The 18,979-nt window shown below is 39.4% G+C and overlaps 1 protein-coding gene across 2 annotated transcripts in view; it reads right to left on the bottom strand.

Annotated features, from left to right (window-relative positions):
• TARBP1 (TAR (HIV-1) RNA binding protein 1) overlaps positions 1–18,979 on the bottom strand; it is a 101,379-nt gene that overhangs the window by 16,849 nt on the left and 65,551 nt on the right. For both annotated transcript variants that reach the window (XM_039532625.1, XM_039532626.1), the window contains exons 18-24: positions 17,886–18,085; positions 17,605–17,676; positions 12,531–12,651; positions 7,959–8,069; positions 6,578–6,727; positions 3,302–3,388; positions 868–1,064 (exon numbers count right to left, since the gene is read on the bottom strand). In XM_039532625.1, coding sequence (XP_039388559.1) covers positions 868–1,064; positions 3,302–3,388; positions 6,578–6,727; positions 7,959–8,069; positions 12,531–12,651; positions 17,605–17,676; positions 17,886–18,085 — 938 coding nt within the window. The remainder of the gene's footprint in view (positions 1–867; positions 1,065–3,301; positions 3,389–6,577; positions 6,728–7,958; positions 8,070–12,530; positions 12,652–17,604; positions 17,677–17,885; positions 18,086–18,979) is intronic.

Below are 18,979 nucleotides of genomic sequence, written 5' to 3'. Positions count from 1 at the left end.
ATGAAAAATAAGTCAACATCCCTTCACATTCCTATGCCTTCAATGCACTGAGAATCACTTTGCAGTGGTTTGATCGACAGGAAGGCGGCTATTGCAGTACACCATCCTGCAATTTATACACCATACGTACTGTAATTTTGAGATGTTCAATGTTAGGAACTTTTGAATTTTACAAACTCATCAATCCACAATTAGTTCATAAAATAGGGGTTCTACTGTAACTCCAAATGCTGGGGACACACAAGTACTGGCATTTCTTTATATATAGCCAAGAAATGCAAATCCTCTGGATCAATCTGTTAGATTAAACATTTAAACACCAGTACTTTGTGAACATGTTATATTGACAAACTAGCCCCAATTCACAATGCACAGAACAAATAAACATTTACTATAATTTATTAGCTAATAAGCTTTGTTTGTTTTTCAATCTGGGAGGCAAGATGAGAAAATTCAGGACAGACTACAAAAAGTTATGAGCCCTATTCCCCAAGCCACTAAGCTCATCTCCATTACAATGCTGATTGTCTGAATAACAGTCTGCTCACATTCTCAGACAGGCATTATAGTTATCGGATGAATGCAGAACTTTCTACTGAGGATTCAAATTAAATGAAACCTTTTAATTCTGAAACACAGAGAAGAAAGGAAATTTTCTATAATTTCATTTTATCTGCTGATGACGTCTTTAAATTTCATTTCTAAGTGTTCTACTTAAATAGATGAAACACATCAAAATCACAAAGATTATCAAGTGCTACTTGACAAGATTAGACAAGTGGTTTAAGAAGGTCCTTAGACACTACAAATGATTCCAGCAAAGACAGCTGGAAGAGCTGCATTCTAAATCAGAAGAATTTTACTAACCCTGCACCATGCATGTTTTCCACTTGATGAAGACTTGATTCAATAACTGGCGTCAAAGCTTCAAATTCTTCCACATACAATGCTTTGCACATGCCCCAGATTTTCTTGAGGGCTACTAATGCATAAAGTCGAACACTGAAATTGTGGTTGAAACACCACTGTAGAACAACAAGAAGGGCTTTCTTCAAAATTGGTTTCTAGAGGGGGAAAAATATTCTTTAGTTTACATTTTTGACTCATCATAGCATTTTGCCCCTGGAGAGCATAGGAAATAGTTTGGGATTGCGAGATAAGAACATTAGCTAGTGCTCTGCTAAAATGGTCAGCACTGAAATACCTAACACAGTTTCATTTAAATTGCAATCTTTAAGTTTCAGACTTGACAACCCATTCACATGAATGGAACAGTTCACATCTCTCAGAGCCAAAAGCTTGTCTGTACATGTAGTTATTCAGAAATGAATTAACTCCACATGTGGACACTTTTATTCCAGAATGAGAGTGCCTTGCTCCTGTTTAGCTTATTAAAAAACAAATACAACACTTATCTATAAATGTTTAAACTTCATGTTGGCTTTTCTTTGTAAACACACCAAAGTATTATTTACTATTTGTATTACCATGGTACCCAGAAGCCCTAGTCATGGGCCAGGAGCCCATTGTGCTAGATGCTTACTAACACAGAACAAAAAAGATAGTCCCAGCCCAAAAGAATGCGCAACCTAAGTATAAGACAAAAGATTGATGCATTCAGCTAGACAGGAAGTACCAGGAAACAATGAGACAATATTGGTCAGCATGATAGGCTGTGATTTCAGCACACCATTGGCCTAACCATTGTCACATTTCTTGTAGACATCAAAGGAAAGGAGAGTTTTGAAGGAAGATAATGAGGTCACTTTGTGGGTGATTATGGGGAACTCCTCACAAGTATGAGAGGCAGCATGGGAGAAGCCTGCCATCTTCTCCTGGAAGTCTGCATCAAGAAATTAGTTAAATGGACAATGTCAGCTTGAAATCTAAGAAGTTTCAAAAAATGAGTTAAGAATAGTCTCAAGTACTATACCCCTTCCCTAAATTTTCCTCCCATTGTGCTTTTAAAAATCACCTTTTTCTATTTTTTTAAAAAATGTTATCTCTCTCCCCTCTTGCTGTGTGAAAGCTCTCACACAAACTGCAGAGGGAACCAATGTATTATTTTTTTGGGGGGAGAGAGGGAGTTGTCAGTAAAACTGACTATACACAAAGTGACCAAACTGGAAAAAAAAAAAAAACAGAATGTTTTTTCTTCAACCAGTTTCAACTCAGTAATCTGAAATGCCAACTGTAATAATATTAGGTAAATGTTTTTCAGACACAAGTGTGATTTTGAAGTTGACAATGTTCCTTTAATAAGCACGGTTACATTTTTACATGTGGTCCAAAACAGAGAAGAGGACAGAAGGCAGCAATGTGTGTAGGTTTCTGCTCCATAAGAAACACAAAAGGATGGGGTAGGGCAAATAGCTATGCTAGGCTCAGAAATTTAATTGATCATCACACAATGCTATCTAAAACGTTAAAACCTAAAAACTGAACAGGCACAATCAGATATTAAAAACACACTAAACACATTAAAAAAACTTCCACAACTACATCTTCAGGGTTGATTTTGCTTTTCTCTGATTTCCTTTGGACATTTCTGCCTTTAATTTAACATTTTGAACAATAAAGGAAGAGCTTTATTTAACTTTGATAGTCTAACACTGATTAACTTGATCCTGACAACTTATACAAAAGGCACTGAAGACAGCAGGATTACTTATATGAGTAACGGTTTGCAGGGTTGGTCTCTATGTGCATTTGGACTTTTATCCTGTACAAAAAAGACTCCAGAAGTCATCTAAACTAGTGGCAAACTGACCAGGAGCGGCACCAGGGTTTCTGGCACCCTAGGCAGAATTCGGGGGCGGCATTTTGTGTGCTCCCCACGGGGCGCGCGGGAGCTTCCGGTTCCACTCTCATCGCGCCACCGAAGAAGGACCTTCCGCCGAAATGCCGCAGGCGACAGCGGCAGTCATTGAGCTGCTCAATTGCCTGCCGTTGTTTTCCGCGGCACGTCGGCAGAAGGTCCTTCTTCGGCGGAGCAACGGAAGCGGAACCGGAAGCTCCCAGGTGCCCCATGGGGAGCACACAAAATGCCGCCCCCCAAATCCTGGCGCCCTAGGCAACCGCCTAGGGTCGCCTAATGGAAGCGCTGGCCCTGAAACTGACACAGTTACAATGAGCACAGGAAAAGTTAACATTTGACAATGTAAGAGAGAGACTGACTAAATTACTAGGGAAATAAACATTTCTAAGAAACTATTACAACCAATTTTTAAAAATCCCTATATAATGCAATTGTGACCATCCCTTTAAATGTTTGTTCTCGTTTTCTGTAATTTGAACTTACCTTCTCAGAGGTATTTTCAAGAATAATGTCAAAGTGAGACAACACAGATAAAAATGTACAGATGCTAGTTTTAAGCTTTTCTTCACCCTGAAGTGAACACAATGTAATAAATGGAAAAATGTTATAGCTGTACCTTTTTGTATTTCACAAAGTGTTCTATAGACTCCAATTATAGCTGCAGTCTTTGTAGCCACAATGACCATTATACTGGAAAAACATGTTTCCATTAGCAACACATTCAAAAAATTAAGTAATTTTGTACAAAAGCACGGTTTTAGTTATTCATACTGTGTTCATTTTTGTAAAATATTTTAACCAATACTAACTATACTATGGTATATATGAAATAAACTACATTCTCAGTTAAGTCTAGAAAAAAAATTATCATGACAATTTGTCCCTGTGCAAAAAAAAGCAAAAGTGTGCAAAAGACTGATTGGAACTGAACTAGCTAGGAGACTGAACTGTCTTGTTACTTGCAGTGGTGGTGACTGTGTAATAGGGCTGAAGCACATTGATGAGACAGCATTGGAAAGCTTGTGCTACTGTAACTTTTGCTGTACCTGTTCTGTGGAAAAATAAGGAGGATTTGGTTTCCTAAGTGGCCATTCCAGTACCTTTCATATTCCACTAGTAAGGTCAATTTAAAAAAATAAATTAATTGAAAAACATTCCAAAAAATAATGCTTCCAAAGTCTACTTTGTCAAATTGGGAGTCTGGGAGAAGAACATCATGCTTCACAGATGTAAGCAATATGCAGTGCTAATAATTCAGAGTTTAAGGCCAGAAGTGACCACTAGATTCCCAAGCCTGACATCCTGTATAACACAGTTCCTTACCTTTCATCCAGTTACCCCTGTCTTGAGCCCAATAACTCGTGTTTGACTACAGTAACTTGTATTTTGCTAAAGTTTATCTTATAGAAAGGCACCCAGTCTGGATCTGAAGACTTCAAGAGAAGGAAAATCTATTACTTCCTTTGGTAATTTGTTCCAAAGGTTAATCATCCTCACTGTTTAAAAATATGTACCTAATTTCTAATTTGAATGTGTCTGGCTTCGGCTTCCAGCCACTGGTTCTTGTTATGCCTTACTCTGCTACATTAAAGAGCCTCATAGTACCTCATATTTTCTCCTGTGAAGGTACTTATACATAGTAATCAAGTTGCCTCTCAACTGCCTTTCTGATAAATTAAATAGATTGAGGTCTTTAAGTCTCTTACTGTGAGGCATTTTCTCCAGTCCTCAAATCATTTTTGTGGTTCTTCTCTTCACCTTCTCCAATTTTTCAACACCCTTTTTTGGGCACCAGAACAGTATACAGTATTGGGTTTTATCAGTACTGTGTACAGAAATAAAATCACCTGCATATTCCTACTCCCTGATTATACATTAGCCCTTTTTGTCACATCATCACATTGGGAGCTCATGTTGAGTTGTTTGTCCACTATGACCCCTAAATCCTTTTCAGAGTCTCTATTTTCCAGTCCCTCATTCTGTAGGTATGGCCTGCATTCCTTGTTTCTAGATGTACAACTTTGCATTTGGAGTATTAAAATATATTTTGTTTGAACAGGTCCAGTTTACCAAGCAATCCAGATCACTCTGTATGACTGCCCTATCCTCATTATTTACAACTGTGCCAGTCTTGGTGTAATCTGCACATTTTATCAGCAATGACTTTATACGTATTTCTAGAGCACTGATTAAAATGTTGAATAGTGTCAGACATGCAAAACCCCACTAGGAACACCCCCTTTCAATGATGATTCCCCAATGACAACTACTTTTTGAGCTCTGCCAGTGAGCCAGTTCTTAATCCATTTAACGTGTGCTTATTGTAGAATACTAAGTTTTTAATTCAGAATGTCATGCAGTACTAAGTCAAATGCCTTAGAAAACTCTATTATAGCCACACAGTTACGCAGCTATCATTGTCAACCAAGTTTGTAATTTCAAAGAGTGAAATCAGGTTTGTTTGACAAGATCTATTTCCTATAGAAACATTGTGACTGGCATTAATTACAGACCTATTCTTTACTTCTTTGTCAATTTAATCCTGTATGAACTTTTCCATTATTCTGCAGGTATTGATGTCAAGCTAACCATCCTATAGTTAGCTGGGTTATCTCACTTTTCCTTTTTGATAATGGCACATTAGCACTCTTCCAGTTTTCTGGAATTTCTCTGGTACTCCACAATTTATTATAAGTTAACATCAGTAGTTCAGAGATCTCCTCAGTCAGCCCTTACATGATTTTTGGATGCAAAGTTATCTGGGCCTACTAATTTAAAAATGCTTATCGCTACTAGATGTTATCTAACATCCCCTTCAGCGACAAATGGACTAGAAAGTATGTCTTAATCCTCATAGGATACAAGTACATCATCCTACTTCTTTCCAAATATAGAACAGAAATATTTATTGAACACTTCTACCATATATCTACTATCAAGATTCAAATAAATATTTACTTTATTTGTACATTTTGTTTGTTAACTGCTTTAATGACTTTGGAAGGTTTTCCCTCCCCTCAAGATGGTGAATTTTAAGAACATTTTTTAGCAACATATGAAAATGCAAAATATCTTGAAAGACAAAAGTGAACCATATTCAAAATTTGTCTCCATCACTCATAACTGGGTAATATGATTCTGAGCAAAACACCCATATTAAAAGCTGTAATTTACAAATGGGAATATTAGTTATATGACACAAGCACACTAGAAACCAGATTCTGTGCTGCACTTCACAGATGACACAACTTAGATGGGGAAACAAATTTGACTTTTTAACACCTTTGTACTTCCAAGATTTGTGGCTGGTCCAAAGGCTGGCACAGCTCCCACAGTAAGACAGAGGAGTTCCCACAGCTGTTTTAATTTACAGTGCCTTCAATGACTTTTTGTGGAGCCATCCCATGTCCCATCATACCCCTGAAAGCCCCTATGTTGTTGGCTGCCAGGAGGGGTGTTACTAGGCTCTTACACCAATACTAGTCTTCCTCGGGAACCACAGCGAACATGGGGATTTCTGAGCTGGAGGCATCCATGTGGGTTACAGCCCCCTTTCACACCAAAGTATCATATCAGAGGGCCACACAGAATCAGATTCTGTGGGTTTGATCTTGTGTTCTTTAAGCACTCAAAACACCTACTGACTTTAAGGAAAATTATGGATGTACAAGAAATATTGCATTAGATCCCATGTATGTGAGAAGACATCTTACATTTGTTCAAATTAGACACAGAATGAATGTCAAAATTCTTACTTACATAGCAGAAACAATTCCAAAATTTTTCAAGACACTGGGGGTATCTGTGCAGAATCAAGATGATAATCCATTCTATTAAGTATTTTATGGATGCTTGATTGTTACCAAATCCAGCCTGAAATATCTTGTTAAGGGTCCCAGTCAAAAAATTCTGAGCAAAATAAAATCCCCCCCCCCATTGATTAGTCATCTAAAGTTTCATCAATAAATTTCAAAATCTTGCTAAACTACAAAACTCTAAAACTTGACTGTCATTTGTTCCTCAAATCTTGTTTGAAACACTTTGAATGTTCTAAACCAACAATATATAATAGATACACTTACGATCTATATGCTACATGTTCACCAATGTGGAAAAAACTCTACTCTGTAGGGAGATACTGAAATATCTGGGGCCAAAAGGAAATATGCTGCAGAACTGCTGCTTTAGTCTCCTCTGCCCTATCTTGCCAAATATGTTAACCTCAACACACAGCAGAAGGTGGTCCTTTATTTTTAAGAGGTAGCAAGGAAGTGCTGTGGTTGGTTTTTTTTTTTTTAATTATAACTGTATTAACAAAATACCTTATTTTCAAAACAACTGTTCTATATAACCAATTCATATGAAGTGGGAATAAAGAGAGAGTATCTTTTGAACTTTTATATTATTAAAAATTATATTGCTGTGCCAGAATTTAGATCACTCTAACTGTTCTAAAGAATGAATATAGCACCTATACAATTCTTTCAATGGCTTCTTTCAATTCTTTCCATGCCAGGTACTGTGTTTTTACGTGCATTATGACAGATTATCCAAACAATACAAAATATTCCATTAGGAAGAAAAATAAATGAAATTCAAACAAGCACCAGAGGTTTAGAAAAGTAAATCCTAAACATTCTGAATATTTAAATAGTAGTATTTTTATTAAATGAAAACTAGAATCAGCAATCTGTCCATGATATTTAAGGGCACAAATCACTACAGTATCTAGGTGTTGGCTATACAGAATTTAAGGACTAAATCTTGCAAATGGATCCAACCTGTTCACATACCAGACCTACTGAAGTCCATTTGCAAGATCCAGCATTAAGGCAGCACATACAGATAACTGTACTAGTCAGCCTTCATGTAAATAAATTAACAATCAAATCTGTTGTAATGTGCATAAGTATTACAACTAATATTTTGTCTCTCTAGAAAAATCTATCGTACATGAGAGTTCATGTTGCAGAAATGAAGTTTATATTACACTGGACTTTTGGATGCCAAGTGCAAATATAGATCAAATATTTATGAAATTGCCTACTCCATTTAATATATTCAATTTTGCTTAACAAAATTCCTAGTACAGAAATAGATTCCATTAAAAATAAAAGCAATTATATAATAAAGGTAATACCTGATCAAGTTTTGGAAAAATAACTAGCAGTGTTTGCCACAGCCGATTTTTAATTCTGTGTTGTAAAGAGTTCACATAATAGCGTGTTCTAGATTTGGACACCAATTCATCCTGAAAAGAAATTCAAAGTACATGTAATAAGTATTTTAAACCTTTAAAATTTTAAAAATGGATTAAGCAGTAGGTATAAGTGGTCTCTTCAATAGCTCTTCAAATATTATTCTGAAATGTATTGGTTTTTTAGAATTACATTTTGAAATCCATACACAAAAAGTAACTGAACTTAGAAAGGATACTAAGTAAAATTAGAAGGTCATTCTTATCTTAACGTACAAGCATACAAATCTTATGTGTTGAGATGAGAAAGAATGTGTCCAAAAGACTATCCAAAAACAGCACCTACAGCATACAAGTAATTAACTGAAAATGCAGCATAAACAGAAACATGGATCCCAGTTTTCAAATTAGATTGCCTAAATTAAGGCACTCAAATTGACATTTAGTTGTATAAAATAACTATTAAAGCTCCTACTTGCAGATATGAATATCCAAATGAAGAAACAAATTGTTCAGTTTCCAAATTGAAATTTGGGGTTAGTGTTTTGATAATACTATAAACACTGCAATAATTCAGTTCTGGAGTTTGGCTCAGCTTGTAACTGAAGTTCTAGTCAACAACAGATACAAACTGGAGTTCAACAACAGAAACATGTTTGTATGAGAGAAAATACGTCAAATAAATCAAATATTGACAGCTGCTTAATACAACACACACTAATTTAAGTTTAGATCAGGCAGGGATTTCATTTGACTGAAAGTATTCCTTAACGTGTGTGTGTGTGGGGGGGGGTACTCTGGAGGTTCAATTTGCATGTTAATAGCATAACAAACAAACGCATTTATTTACGGTTTTATTTGTTAGTTTTGTCCTATATATTTAAGAAATAAAGAATGCCTATATGAAATCTCTAGGCACCCTAGACATTAAACTCATGCCCTTAAACTCTTAACAGAATTGCAATATGTGCCCCTAAAGGTATGTCTACACAGCAAAGAAAAACCCATGGCTGGCCTGTGCCAGCTGACTCAGGCTTATGGGGCTCAGGCTGTGGGCTGTTTCATTGCTGTGTAGTGGACTTACAGGCTCAGACTGGAGCCTGAGCTCTGGGACCTTCCCACCGTGCAGGGTCATAGAACTCCAGTCCAAGACCATAAGTTTACACAGCAATGAAACAGCCCCACAGCCTGAGCCTCATGAGCCCTTCTCTTTTATAGCAAGGGGAATCCAGGTCTCGTGCCTCTGCTTACTGCAACTGTGGCAGTATGTCAAAAGAAGAGAGCTGTCTCTTCAGATAACATAAAAGTTAAACACAGATCAAATAAATACGAGCAAGCCCTCTGCCAAATGGGATTTAAATTCTGGCACAAGGGTCCTTGGAATCTGTGGCAAGTTCTTTTCATTTTCTGTAAAATGTAAAAAACTCATTGAATTAAATATGAAAATACAGAATACAACCAGGACAGTAGCCTGTGTATTATTTATTCTTATATTAAATTCAATTTATTTTCTACTGTGCTCCCATTTGCAGTTTTTAAGTTTCCATTTTTGAATTCACAATACATAATTGCTCTGCAGAAGTTGTCTATGGGGAAGGTGGTGGCTTTGGGAGCTGGCTGGGGAACCCCCGAAGTTTCTGGCACGAGAGAGGTTGGTATTGTGAGGTAAATACATTAGCTGGACGTTTCTCATAAAAATGATCAGCAGTGAAATAGTTAACATTGACACTTAAGGCTGGGCTTTTCAAGAGACCTATAGGGAGTTAAATGCTTAACGTCCCTTGAATTTCAATGGGAATTCAACACCTAATCCCTTTAGCTCTTTTGAAAATCCCAGCCGAAACTAACACCTTTAGATTTTATATTTAACCACCACTGAAATGAATAAGGCAATTAATATATCTCAGAACTAATATGTTTCAGCCTATCCCCCGGAAAGGAAGACAACACTGAATTGGCTACACTTGATTTATGTTTTCTTCACACAAGTGTGCAATAGGATTTTTTTTAATTTAAAATCTGAGGTCAGATTCTCAGCTGACAGAAACTGAAACACCTTCACCGAAGTCTGTGGAGTTACTCAGATTTCCACTAGCTGAGACTCTGGCTCTTGATTTGTAAAAATACTCACATACAACTTTGACATCTGGGCCAACTGTGGGAATGTTCATGCCAACCAAATGTAAAAAGAGGCAGGATTATGGATAAAACAAATTTATTTTAAAATCTAATAATTGTGGGGGGTAGAGGGAGGTTGGGCCTGGAAGAAAGAACTGGGGTTGGATGTCCCTGCCAAACATCATGGAAGCAGTAGATAAGTAATTTGTTCATAGACTCATAGGATTGTAAGGGACTTCGAGAAGTCTTCTAGTCCAGTCCCCTGAACTCAAAGCAGTACTAAGTATTATCTAGACCATCTATGACAGGTGTTTATCTAACCTCTTAAAAATCTCCAATGATGGAGATGCCACAACCTCCCTAACAATTTATTCCAGTGCTTAACTATCCTGATGGGATTTTTTTCCCCAATGTCCAACCTAAACCGTCCTTGTTGGAATTTAAGCCCATTGCTTCTTGTGCTATCCTCAGAGGTTAAGAAGAAAATTTTTTCTCCCTCCTCTTTGTAACAATCTTTTATGTACTTGAAAACTTTTATCATGTCTCCCCTCAATCTTCTGTTCTCCATACTAAATAAACCCTATTTTTTCCAATCTGCCCTCATAAGTCATGTTTTCTAGACTTTTAATCATTTTTGTTGCTCTTCTCTGGACTTTCTCCAATTTGCCCACATCTTTCCTGAAATATGGCGCCCAGAACTGGACACAATACTCCAATTGAGGCCTTATTAGCGTGGAGTAGAGCTGAAGAATAACTTCTCATGTCTTGTTTACAACATTCCTGCTATCAGTGGTTCTCAAACGTTGATACTGGTGACCCCTTTCACATAGCAAGCCTATGAATGCGACCCCCTCTTATAAATTAAAAACACTTTTTTATATATTTAACACCATTATAAATGCTTGAGTCGAAGCGGAGTTTGGGTAGAGACTGGCAGCTCGCGACCCCCCATGTAATAACCTCGTGACCCCCTGAAGGATCCCGACCCCCAGTTTGAGAAAACCTGCGCTAATACATACCAGAGTAATGTTTGCTTTTTTTTTTTTTTTTTTTGCGCAACAGTGTTGTTACACTGTTGCCTCATATGTAGCTTGTGGTCCACTGTGACCCCGATACCTTTCTGAAGTACTCCTTCCCTAGGCAGTCAATTCCCATTTTGTACATGTGCAACTGATTGTTCCTTCCTAAGTGGAGTACTTTGCATTTGTCCTTATTGAATTCCATCCTATTTACTTCAGACCATTTCTCCAGTTTGTCCAGATCATTTTGAATTTTAATCCTAACCTCCGAAGCACTTGCAACCCCTCCCAGCTTGGTGTCATCCACAAAATTTTCTAACTGTACTGTTTATGCCATTATTGAAATAATTTATGAAGATACTGAACAGAACTGAACCAGAACTGATCCCTGAGGGACCCCCACTTGATATTCTCTTCCAGCTTGAATTTGAATCACTGATAACTACTCTGTGAAATTCATCTGGAGTTATAGTTTATATGACAATTTTACAAAGCTGTAAGATCAAACAAGTGATAGTCCAAAATAACACCCCAAGGACTGCCAAGCTGGCTTTCAGTCACTTCTGTGCTGTTTTGATCTTGAACCAGCTGTGCGCTAGTCTAGTCACCCAGCAGAACATAGAGTAGTTTAAAGTCTACTCTAAATTACACCAGCTGCCGATAGCCCTAAGGGGATATCTCAGTAGCCAGGGACTGCTGGAGTGTATGGAAGCCCGGGGTCAAGGCCCTACACCAGACACAGGAAAGGGATTGCCATAGGAGCTTACATGCCCCCGGAGGGTCTCCCTATGCATGGGCATGTGGATCCTCTCATGGCAGCTTTGGAATGCTTTGTGCCAACACTGGGGGATAGAGTAACTATAGGGTAGCTGAAGATTGGGCTGTCCACCCCCATCATCCAAAAATTTGTTTTTATAAACCAAACCTCTTAGAAATGCTTACAAATAGCCTAGAGTTTATTGGACATGAAAGATATTAGACAACACAGTAGAAGGAAAGGGAAACCCAGCATTTTCAACATCACCAAGCCAAATACAAATTCTCAAGACAATGATGCTTATGTTTTGAAATGTGCAATGAAAAAAACAGCCCAGCACAAATGGAGTAAAAAAACCTGAGACTTGCCACTGTTACTTCCTCAGTTCTGGCTGAATAAACTGTAATCTCATCCTCAAGCAAGAATATAGCCAGGAATATTTAAATCACACTGACAGGTCTTATGGTGGTAAAAAGATATTATTTATTGGATAAGGAAGTCAGAACTAGAGATGCTTTAAAAAAAAAGATTTTGACCATTCTATAATACCTCTTTGAACTTATATTTTAACTAATTAGTATGATATCAACATTATGTATATTAAATAAAAACAAAACGTACTTTATCAAGTAGTTTGATGACAAGGTCTTCCATAAACATCTTGTGCAATGTATTTGATCCATCCAACCAGCATAGAAATTTGACAGCACAAACTCGCACATAATGGTCATCTCTGTTTGTACTGTAAAACATTTTATTAACAGAAAAATGAGAATCAACTAATTCAGATATTAAGCAAGTTGAACCTTATACATTACAAAAAACCCATAGATATTTATTATCTAAAATATTAATTTGATATTTTCATTTTATTAAACAAAAATATGAAGACAGAAAGAAGCTGGATACTTGGGGAGAGTCAGAGGACACCCTTAAAGGTTAGTATATTTTGCACAAGTACTTGTTATCACGTTAAAAGAATATGCATATTTTAATCACATTATATGGCAAATGAAAATCTAAATTCCAAAATACATTCCAAACAGCAGGTAAATGTCTTCTAGATTTCCATGTTACAAATGAAACACCCAAACATCATAAAGAGATTTCTTTAGCGTCACAGCATACATCTATCAAGAGAGGGGGGAGGGATAGCTCAGTGGTTTGAGCATTGGCCTGCTAAACCCAGGATTGTGAGTTCAATCCTTCAGGAGGCCACTTAGAGATCTGGGGCAAAAAAATCAGTACTTGGTCCTGCTAGTGAAGGCAGGGGGCTGGACTCGATGACCTTTTAAAATCCCTTCCAGTTCTAGGAGATTGGAGATGTACCTATTATTATTATAGGTACTTGTATGACGCTGAAGCTATATGTAGTGAAATTCTGTGAACTACAGTTTCACCAACCAACTTTACTGTAAGTAACTAGCAGATATAGGTTTCAATTGTGTGTGTATATAGCTTTTCGTTCATTAAAACATTTTTTTCTTAGAAATAAGCACATTTTGAAAGCCATACCTGGACTGCAAATTTCATTTTTACCATTTAATTCCCCCCACCCCCACATTCCTCCCTCACCCACACCACAATGAAGACAAAAGACATGGTTCTCTATTAATAATGTTTTTTGCCATATAAGGCTCCAGTCCTGCAAAGGTTTATGTATATGCTTACCTTTATGCATGTGAGTAGTTCCACTGACATCAACAGGACTCCTCACATGTAAAGGTAAGAACATAAGCAGGCAGAAAGCCCACAAGGAATGAAAGAATGGATCAGCAAGGAAAGGTACCTCTTGGAGGCCAGAGTGTAGGGGAAAAGTGAGACCTGCCAGAAGCCAAGCAAAGTTGGACCTTGCAAAAGAAATCAAAATCAATAGTAAAAAGGTTCTTTAGCCATATAAATGAGAAGAAAACAAGGGAAGAAGAAGTGGGGCCACTAAGCACTGAGGATGGGGTGCAGATTAAAGATAATGTAGGTATGGCCCAACACATAAATAAAATGTTGCCTCAGTTTTAAAGAGTAATGAGGAGCTTGGAGACTGTGGCAGAATAGCTAATGGGAATGAGGATATGGAAGTGGAAATTGCCACATCCAAGGTGAAAGCAAACTCAAGCAGTTTAATGGGACAAAATCAAGGGGAGGAGGGCAGCTAATCTCCATCCAAGAATATTAAAGGAACTGGCAAATGAAACTGCAAGCCCACTAGGCAAGAATTTTTACTAAATTTGTAAATTCAGGGTCATATCCTATGATTGGAGAATTGCAAATATAGCGCCTATAATTTAAAAAGGGGGGGGAAAGTAATCCAAGAAACTTTGGGTCCATTAGTTTGACCTCAATTTTATGCATGATCTTGGAACAATTTTTGAAGGAGAAAGTAGTTAAGGACATAGAAGTAAAATGGTAATGGGAATAAAATACAACATGGTTTTACAAAAAACAGATTGTGCCAGATCCCAACCAAATGTCTTTCTTTGAGAAGATAAACAATTTTCTAGACAAAGGAAATGCAGAAGATCTAATCTACCTGGATTTCAGTAAAACATTTGATACAGTTCCATGTAGATAATTATTAGTAAACTGGAGAAGATAGGGATTAATATGAGAATCAAAAGATGGATAAGGAACTGGTTAAAGGGGAGACTACAATGTGTCATGCTGAAAGGTGAACTGTCACGCTAGAAGGAGTTTACTAGTGGAGTTGCACAGGAATCAGTCTTGGGCCAATCTTATTTAACATTTTCATTAATGACCTTGGCACAAAAAGGGGGACTGTGCTAATAAAATGTGCAGATAACACAAAGTTGGAATGTATTGCCAATACCAAGGAGGACCAGAATATCATACAGGAAGATCTGGACAACCCTGAAAACTGGAGTAATGGAAATCGGATGAAATTTAATAGTGCAGAGTTCAAGGACATACACTTAGGGACTACCAACAAAAAATGTTGCTGTAAGCTGAGGACATATAAGTTGGAAGTGACAGAAGACGAAAAAGACATTGGTGTTTTGGTCGATCACAGGATGACTATGAGACACCAATGTGATGCGGCTGTAAAAACACTAATGCATTCCTAGGATGCATCAAGTGAGGTATTTCCAGCAGAGATAAGAAAATGTTATTACAAGTATACAAGGCACTGGTGAGACCTAATTTGGAATAGTGTGTGCAATTCTCATTCTCCATGTTTAAGAAAGATGAATTCAAACTGAAATAGGTGCAGAGAAGAGCTACGAGGATGATAAAAGGAATGGATAACTTGCCTTAGGAGAGGAGAGTTAAGGAGCTTGGCTTGTTCAGCCTAACCAAACGAAGGCTAAGGGGAGAGATGATCGCTCTCGATAAATACATCAAAGGCATGTTAATGATAGGTTATGTGACTATCACTTCAGGAAATTAATTATGCCTGCAGAGTTGGGTAATAAATAAGGCCCTACCAAATTCACAGCCATGAAAAACACGTCATGGACCGTGAAATCTGATCTCCGCTCCACCCCACGCCACCCCAGTGAAATCTGGTCTTTTATGTGCTTTTACCCTATACTACATCGATTTCACGGGGGAGACCAGCGTTTCTCAAATTGGGGGTCCTGACCCAAAAGGGAGTTGTAGGGGGGTAGCAAGGTTATTTTAAGGGGGTTGCAGTATTGCTACCCTTACTTCTAATCTGCACTGCCTTCAGAACTGGGCGGCCAGAGAGCAGCAGCTGTTGGCCAGGCTCCCAGCTCTGAAGGCAGAACCCCGCCAGCAGCGGCACAGAAGTAAGGATGGCAATACCATACCATGCCACCCTTGCTTCTGCACTGCTGTCTTCAGAGCTGGGCGGCCAGAGAGTGGCAGCTGCTGACTGAGGGCCCAGCTCTGAAGGATGCAGCGCAGAAGTAAGGGTGGCAATACCCCACTAGGACATTCTTACTTATGCGCTGCTGCTGGCGGTGGCTCTGCCTTCAGAGCTGGGATCTTGGCCAGCAACTGCCGCTCTCTAGCTGCTCAGCTCTGAAGGCAGCACTGCCACAAGCAGCTGTGCAGAAGTAAGGGTAGTAGTACTGCAACCCTCCCTACAATCAGGGCCAGCTTTAGGCCAATTCCACCAATTCCCCCGAATCGGGCCCCACGCATAAGAGGGCCCCGCGGACTGTGAGAATCTCTTCCCTGGCTAGAGATGCCTTTTAATTTTTATTCACCCTGGTGGTGCTCTGGGTCTTCGGCAGCACTTCGGGGGTGAGTCCTTCACTTGCTCTGGGTCTCCGGCGGCACTTCGGCGGTGGGTCCTTCAGTGCCGCCGAAGACCTGAAGCGAGTGAAGGACCCACCCCTGAAGTGCCACTGAAGACTCGGAGCACCGCCCAGTGAGTACAAGACCCCACCTGTTTTTTTACGTGATTTTTTTTTTTTTTTTGGTCATCCCTGCCGGGGCCCCGTCGAAACTGTTCAAATTTGGCCCCGCACTTCCTAAAGCCAGCCCTGCCTACAATAACCTTGCAACCCCCGCCCCCAACTCCTTTTGGGGTCAGGACCACTACAATTACAACGCTGTGGCATTTCAGATTTAAATAGCTGAAATCATGAAATTTACAACTTTTTAAATCCTATGACAGTGAAATTGACCAAAATGGACTGTGAATTTGGCAGGGCCCTAGTAATAAATGTTCCATTTACAAAACAGTGTTTGATTACATCTGAATTAGAAGAAAGGGTAACCTGAGACTTTTGGAGTGAGTGATCTCAACTCCAGGTTTTCATTACATTACAGACAACTGAGTATCAGGCTGTCATACCAAACACTTTGTAAACTGAGACCCTCTTGGGTGAGAATGCTGAAGCAATAAGCCCCTCGAAGTGTTAAGTAAGGGCTGGTGGTTGTCAATGAAGTTTTTAAGCAGCTATTGAAACTAGCTAGAAATGCTATTTGGAGGCAGAGGTGCTAGGGAGGACACACCTTCCTTGGGTCTAGGTGGAAGTGTGTCTCAAGCTGCACAAAGGATCAATATTCTGGTGGCAATAGTTTTTCATTCAAATTCCCAGCTACAGCAATGACGGGAGGCAGAGCTTGCTGTTGAATTGTGCCTATTAGACCAAATTGAAGAGTGGTCTACAACCAAAGGTGAACAGAGATCAAGACATATTGGTAATAATTAGGACAGCCAAGAGATCAAAAAAATAATCACTATTAATCTTGGTTTTAATTGCATGTTAAACAGTGCAATTAAACTCCTGTTAAACTCCTTTTACTGAGCTAGATGGGCTCCCTTCAGCTGAGTGAGCCCTTGTTTGCAGAGCAGGGTGGATTCTACCTTAGGGACTCAACATGTGGCAGGAGAGGTGAGGCTGGTGCAGGGAGGCTGAGCTCATCATGCCCCTGTTCTCTACGGGAACCCGGGAGACGGGAGAGGGAGGGGTCGGTTCCCCATCCCTGGAGCGAGGGGCCAGGTCGGGGGCATTGGGGCATGGCGTGCACATGGGAGCTGTCATCTAGTCCAGTCCTCTGCGTTGATGGCAGGATTAAGTATTATCTAGACAATCCCTGAATATGAACATAAATTAAAACATATATGATTTACCAGTATTTAGGATAGAGTTTATGAACATGTTCATAAAAATTTGGCTTTGAAGAACATACAAATAATATAATTCCAACCCGCAGCAACAAAGAAAGATGCAGTTACCATACATGTTAAATATTAAAAACATACCTTTCTGTGACAACATTTGCTGCACATTCATCTCCAAGATTTTCTACAAAGGCATGGACATCCTGAATGAGTCTTCTCAAATGAAAAGTTATTTGAAAGAGGAAGAGAGAAAACCCAATTAAGTGAATAAAATATGAAAATCAGATTCTAAACAGTTCACTACTTCTACATTAATTGATAATCTCAAAAAACTAAACCAAGTAGCTAAAGAGCACAACATTCTAACAAATATAATCACACATTCATAATGAAAATCTAATTAAATGCAGGGAATTTTATACCTTTGATCTCGCCTAAATACCATTCCAAAGACACAGGCCTCCGTGATAAGTTCACTGTAATTTCCAGCATTTGAGAAGGGATTTTCTAAAGCACCTGTGTCATCAGCCGTAGGAAATAACCATGACTGACAGCAATAACTAAGCACTGTATTAAAGACTCCAGTTCTTGCAGTGGACATTTCAACTAGCTTGAGTATGATCTGAGGAGGGAAAAAAAAGAGATCAAAATCCTAACTCCCAACACAATATCTAGATTATTTAAGTCTTATTGTAGCTGTATTGGTCCCAGGATATGAGAAAGACAAGGCAGAGGTGAGGTAACTTATTTTATTGGCAGTTATATACACCTTTCATATAGCAGTTGGTCCAATACAAGGTATTACCTCACCTACCTTGTCTCTTTAGATTATTTAAGTGTATTTGCAGTACTGCTCCAATATGTTGGGCTTGATTCCTGAGTCAGAGATTTGCTCAGCATAGTGGAGGTGAGGGTGTCTTGGAGCCAGTTACAGTTCCCTAATTCTGAGGGCCAATGGCTGGGCAACAATTCACCCATTTACTTCAATATACAAGTAAGGCTACAATTTTATCACGTAGATTGTGGAAGTCACGGAATCTGTGACTTCTGAAAACCTCCATGACTTTAGCCTACAGGCAGCTGGGAGCTACAGGGTCCCACCACCACCCAGGGCAGCCAGGAGCTGCAGGGTGCCCCTGCCACCCACGGCAGTGGGAGCCCCAAGCTCTGAGGCGGTGGGGGTACTCTGCAGCTACCAGCCACCGCAGGCAGAACCCAGATGCCCCGGACACTGCCGCCAGCGGGGTCCCCGCAGCTCCTCACCACCGTGGGCGGCTGGGGGTACTCCCATAGCTCCTGCCTGCCGTGAGTGCAGGATACCCCACAGCTCCTCGCCACCATGGGCGCTGGGGGACTCAGAGTGGCTGTGGAGGGGCCCCGCAGCTCGTGGCCAGCCTCCGCAACTCCTGACCTCTGGCAGCGGGGAACCCCACAGTTCAGAGCTGCAGGGCATTGGACCCTGAAACTCCGAGCCCCCATGGGTGGTGGCGGCCCCTGGAGCTCCCGGACAGGCCCC

This window comes from Mauremys reevesii, linkage group 3 (assembly GCF_016161935.1).
Source record: "Mauremys reevesii isolate NIE-2019 linkage group 3, ASM1616193v1, whole genome shotgun sequence".
Lineage (NCBI taxonomy): Eukaryota > Metazoa > Chordata > Testudines > Geoemydidae > Mauremys > Mauremys reevesii.
Note: the sequence above shows the minus strand (reverse complement) of the source record. Positions and strands in the feature narration are given on the sequence as shown.